Source organism: Phacochoerus africanus, chromosome 2, assembly GCF_016906955.1.
Source record: "Phacochoerus africanus isolate WHEZ1 chromosome 2, ROS_Pafr_v1, whole genome shotgun sequence".
NCBI lineage: Eukaryota > Metazoa > Chordata > Mammalia > Artiodactyla > Suidae > Phacochoerus > Phacochoerus africanus.
Genome location: NC_062545.1, coordinates 53256376 through 53262375, shown reverse-complemented (window position 1 = coordinate 53262375; position 6000 = coordinate 53256376). Strand labels below are relative to the sequence as shown.

The following is a 6000-nucleotide window of genomic DNA, read 5'->3' as shown; positions in this document are numbered from 1 at the left end:
ATCCGGTGTTGCCATGGCTGTGGAAAAGGCTGGCAGCTGTGGATCCAATAGGCCCTTAGCCCAGGAACTTCCATATATAACAGGTGCAGCTGTAAAAAAGAAAAAAATAGAAAGAAAATGAATTCAGGAACCGACATGAACACAAAGCACATGCCACCTGTTATGCAGTCATGTTCTTTGTCTCAGACCCAGAGTTTGTGTCTTCAGCCAGCTTCCACAAAACTGTGTTATACTAACCTGTAATTCTGCAAGAGGGGTTAAATCTTGAACACTTCATGGTTCTTAACATCTAGTTAATGAAAATGATGGTATATAGTCATGGGTATTTTTCCATCTTTAAAATACCCTTTGGGAGTTCCCGTCGTGGCTTAGTGGTTAACAAATCCGACTAGGAACCATGAGGTTACAGGTTCGATCCCTGGCCTTGCTAAGTAGGTTAAGGATCCGGTGTTGCCGTGAGCTGTGGTGTAGGCCAGCAGCCGTAGCTCCGACTAGACCCCTAGCCTGGGAACCTCCATATGCCATGGGTGCAGCCCTAAAAGGACAAAAAGACTAAAAATAAAAATAAAATACCCTTCAACAAACAAACAAAAATCAAAAGAAAAAAAAATTTTTTTAATTTAGGACACAATAGTCTTCAGTCTTCTAATCTACTTCTAAACAAGAGACCACATAAATAGTTTTGAATCATAATAATAATTAACCCATGATTTATATTTGGTTACTAAAATTATGAATAATATTATTCACTTTAGTAAAAGTTATTAAAATCTGCATTCTTTAATGAAAATAGCAAGTTTCTTTTTTCAAGAAATGTGTATTAACATAAGATATGTTCCATGATTTGTTCCACTGTTTCGTGTTAGAGTCTTAAAGGATAATATTTTCCACAAAAAACATTATGGGAAAGGAATTCTTTTGACGGAATAATTCCTAAAGGAAAACTGGTGTACAACTCAGACCACTGGGATCATAGAGACATACAAATTAGTAGGTATTATAAACATGGAATCACTTTTAAAAGAAATGAAAAAATGGATGTGTGAAAACGAAGAGCCAGAGGAAATTCTGGTGCAATAAATGCATTTATTTTTCAGCTTAAGCAAGACATAATGAAATCCATAATGAAAACGCCAACCAGAGATTAGCAGCTGGCCATGCATGCCACATGACTGCAAAACCAAGTTGTTTCCAAAACAACATGCAGTTTTGATTCATGAATCAGCTCTGGGTTGTGCCAGGCCACTCTGAATATTTGCATATGGAGTAATTCTAACTCATTCAACATCCCAGCTCAAAGCCCACACATAAGCCACAGCACCATCACCTACACATCTGCCAAGTGAACAGAAAGCATGGCAAATAGTGCTTTTCTTGTTCACTAGCCAATACTATAGCAGTGTGACCAGACACAGTTATACCAACAGAGAGACACAGAAGGCACCTCTCCTCACGCGGCTGATGACCTTCCATATGTTTCTGGGAACAAGACTGTCACATAATGTATTGTGGATTGGTACTCATCCCAGGAGAGGAGGGGCAGGGCTGTCCTCAGCTTTGAGCATGGGTGGCTGAAGGGTCTCAGAAGAGCCATTTCAGCCCAACCAATAGAAATGTTGGCCACAGAAACCATGAGAGATGAGTCTCCTGACATCCTGATAGACACCGGAACCCCTGACAAAAGCTGGGTTCAGTTAAGGGTTGAATGGAAAGTCAACTGGAGGATCTTATAGCAAGAGCTAGGATACGGTGCCCTAGTTTATACTCCTTTGGGTATATCCCAGCCTCATCCAAACACAGTCATAAATCGGCAAATTATTCGAGTTGGGACGAATCATCTACTCCATACTCCTCTCCTTACAGTAAAAAAGACGGCAGCCCAGAGAGAAAAAGCAACTCACTAATTAAGAGCATAGCAGTGGCAGACGGGAAGGCCATATGTCAACCCCATTCAAGAGTGATGATGCCGAGTATGCGGCCGAGTTCTTCAACAACAAGGAAGATGAGACAGTGTAACTACTTGGTTCTCCCCCTCCCAAAAGCCCCATATGTGTTTTGAGGGCATAAAAACAGCTGAATCAGCTCTCTTCCCAGGGGGCTCTCTTCTCTGTCATTTTGCCTTTTGGTCTCTCTGTCTCTGTCTCTCATACACAAACGCACACAATTTTGGTGAATGGAGATTTTGTACTACACAAAGACAGACCAGCCTCTTCAGGTATACACTTTACAAAACATGCTTCTCAATCCAAGTCTTTGTGTGGGGTCTGGGCAACTGGCTTATTTTCTAGAACAATAGGTGGTTCCGATATCAGGAGATCGTCTTCCCCAAAGGAGGAGTTCTGGTCTGTGTTGACAAAGTTGGGAATGTCAAATTTCATGAGCCTGTTGAGCTCCTCCTCCGGCTGCCCACTGCGTCTGATGGCTTCTTGGAGCTGAACATTACTATCGAGGGCCGTGGTCTGGAAACAAGCTTTGGCCTTGTCCAACTGGTCCACTTCATTAATGTAACAATGAAAGAGGGACCTGGATTCCTCATTGCCCTGTCGAGAAAACACCTTGTCTGGCTCCAGTGGTCTTCCAAAATCTGACACAAAGCTGTTCATTCGGAATCTCTTCTCTGAAGACTCTGCATTGCTGTCAAGAAAAGCAAAACAAAAATCTGCTTACATTCCAGCTTAGTTACCTGCAGAATCATGGTTTTTGGCATCTATTGAGTGCAAGTTGCTTTACAGAGCATGCAAACAAACATCAGAACTGAGAAACATCACTTCTGAACACGTACCGATAAAGCCAAGGCAAAGGTCTCAAGGGAGGGCCCTGGGACCAACCTGAAAAGACACATTTCTTGGAGGAATTCCCAATATTCTGCATCACACACCAGTGTTTCTTAGTGGGATTCTTGGCTCATTTGCATCGGAATTTCTTGAAGTGCTTCTTAAAATGCATAATTCTAGTTTGTAAGACCCTCAATCTCCAAAGGTACTGACTGGTTACCTGTATTTTCATAGAATTCCCACCAAGAATCAATATTCATGTTCAAGTTTAGCATCACTGGCCTATATCAGGCTATCCTGAGCAACAAAAATACTATCTTACAGGATGAGTCTCACATTTGTCAAAGCATTCTCATATCCATTTACCTCACCTAATTCTCAAAACTGACTGGTGCAGCCACTTAGGCCAAAAATTACTATACCCATTTCACCATAGCATAAACTAAGGTAAGGAGCAGTCAGAATGCCCTCTTGATTGATCACAATCAGTCAGTGATAGGAGTAGGGGGAAAAACTCAGGTTCCTAATTCCTGTTTCATTTAGTGTGGAACAAATTAGCAATCAATGGTAATCAGTGAATGGATGAATAAACTAACATTCAATTAGTCCCACAAGTGCCTGAAAGGAATAGCATGGGCAAATTAAATAACCTGATATCCCATCTCCTTTAATCACCATTCCTTCCGGATTCATATAAAGGTTACTCCCACACAGGTAGTGACTCCTTAAGGTCAAGAATCATGTCTGAATACACTTTCAAATCCAGAACAGAACCTGACAAAAATTAGACTCTGGAGTCTCTGTTGAATGTGTATAATCTGAGTGGTTTCAGTTCTTACATCTCTTCCTCCCCATCCCATCACTCATGATACAGTGCTTGGGACAAAGTTCCCATGTCTCAAGTTCAAAGGGACATGGAATCAGTTTATAGGTCTGGAAAATCTGATTGTATAAACTAACCTCCAAATGATCAAGCATCACCTGGATTTCAGAAGTCAGTCATCCTAGAAGCTTGGCCATTGAGGCAATGGCGGGACTTCTATATCAGATCACTCTCCTACTGTGATTCCCTGGGTGACATCAGACAAGGAATTCCTCTTGAAGCCTGAGTTTTTCCCTTCAGTGATAAGCCTGATTAACAAACCTCCTGGCCCATGAAGCAAGGTAATGTGAAGGTCAATGATTTATACAAGAGTACAATATTCACTAGGTCATGTATTCAGGATTCAGGGAAAAAATCATTTTGGAGAGATGGATGGAATTCTGCTTTAATGCAAATTGAACTGGCCTTATCTTTCAATAAGCAATTTTCCTCCACTAGTTGTCATTTTGCCCAAGTTTAAAAGATATTTGAGAACAGGGATGAGCTACCTGTGACCTAACAAGCTAAAAAATGTCACCTAGGAAAAAGAGGAGATTAACAGGTTGGAAAAAGCATGAGAGTTCCCGCTGTGGCTCAGTGGTAACAAAGCCAACTGGTATCCATGAGGTTGACGGTTCGATCTCTGGCCCCACTCAGTGAGTTAGGGATCTGGCATTGCCGTGAGCTGTGGTGTAGGTCACAGATGTGGCTCGGATCTGGCGTTGCTGTGGCTGTGGTATAGGCTAGCAGCTGCAGCTCCAATTTGACCCCTAGCCTGGGAACATCCATATGCCACATGTGGGGCCATAAAAAAGCAAAACAAAACAAAAAAAAGAAAGAAAGAAAGGAAGAAAAGAAAGAAAGAAAAAGAAGAAAGGAAGAAAAGCATGATTAAGATGGCTGGGGTCACGCTATTCCCCAATTCCAGGGTAAGAAACTCTGAGTAATAGCTTTCTTGCCTGCTTGGAGCATCAGCTGAATGTGAAAGCCGACCCAGAAACCCAACTGTGTACAGCAGCTCTTCTGTGATTCAGGCTACATTTTTTTCAGGAATAAGAATTGGGTCCATTGACCACCATGACCCCCCTTTGCTGAAGAATGAAGGCACAAGAGACCAGAGGGTTCTGACCCTCCCCAGTGCAGAGCCAAGTCAGTGCCCTAAGAGGCCTTCCCTGCCCCACCCCACTGGTCAATCTCCCCATGATCTCTTGCTGTGGTCACCTGTCTGATTCTCCCTCCCTGAGAACAAGGGAAAATTTCATCTTTGTGGATAAGCAATGAGCTCTGCTGTAGAGCACAGGGAACTGTATCTAGTTACTTATAATGGAACATGATGGAGGATAATGTGAGACAAAGAATGTGTGTGTGTATATATATGTGTGTGTGAGAGAGAGACTAGGTCACTTTGCTGTACAGTAGGAAGTGACAGAACACTGTAAACCAACTATAATGGAAAAATAAAAATTATTAAAATTAAAAAATAATTTCATCTTTGTTCTCTTAGAGCCTGCTAAACATTACTCAATAGACCATCCTTTTATTCCGCTTTTCTTTCTTCAGCTAACATACTAAAAAAAACCTGTAAGTGAAAAACTGTGATCTTGGGCACAGCTTACTTCAACTCAGTTTCTATCCACACATCATTTGGTAAAATTTATGTACTGAAAACCATAGATCTTAAGTATAAAATTTAATGAATTTTTATTGATGTATACACCCATGTAACCACCTCCCCCCCCCCCCCCCCCCCCCCCCCCCCCCCGGTTAAGATAGAGAATATTTCATTTCTCCTAGAAAAATTCCTTCCATTAGATTTCTAGCCCCCTTTAGGTAACACTGACTGATTTCTTTTTTTTTTTTTGTCTTTTTTTTTTGCTATTTCTTGGGCCGCTCCCTCGGCATATAGAGGTTCCCAGGCTAGGGGTTGAATCGGAGCTGTAGCCACCGGCCTACGCCAGAGCCACAGCAACGTGGGATCCGAGCCGCGTCTGCAACCTACACCACACCTCACGGCAAAGCCGGATCGTTAACCCACTGAGCAAGGGCAGGGACCGAACCCGCAACCTCATGGTTCCTAGTCAGATTCGTTAACCACTGCGCCACGACGGGAACTCCTGACTGATTTATATTTCCATTGATTAGCTTTGCCTATTCTTGAATGGCCAATTTCCACCTCCTATAGGTAATCTATTGATTTTTATCACCATGGATTAGTTTATCCTGTTTTTGAAATTCATACAAATGGAATCGTGCAATATACAGTCTTTTGCGCCTGGATTCTCGTGCCCCTCGTAACTTTTTGAGATTCATCCATGTTGTTGCATGCAACAATAGTTTGTTCTTTTTTTTTTACTCAGTAATATT

At 42.0% G+C, this 6000-nt stretch overlaps 1 protein-coding gene across 3 annotated transcripts in view; it reads right to left on the bottom strand.

Annotated features, from left to right (window-relative positions):
• Positions 1 to 1066: 1066 nt before the first annotated feature.
• The window catches only part of MRAP2 (melanocortin 2 receptor accessory protein 2), a 53905-nt gene continuing 48971 nt past the window's right edge, over positions 1067 to 6000 (bottom strand). For all 3 annotated transcript variants that reach the window (XM_047760462.1, XM_047760442.1, XM_047760453.1), the window contains one exon: positions 1067 to 2634. In XM_047760462.1, coding sequence (XP_047616418.1) covers positions 2241 to 2634 — 394 coding nt within the window. In that variant the 3' untranslated portion in view covers positions 1067 to 2240. The remainder of the gene's footprint in view (positions 2635 to 6000) is intronic.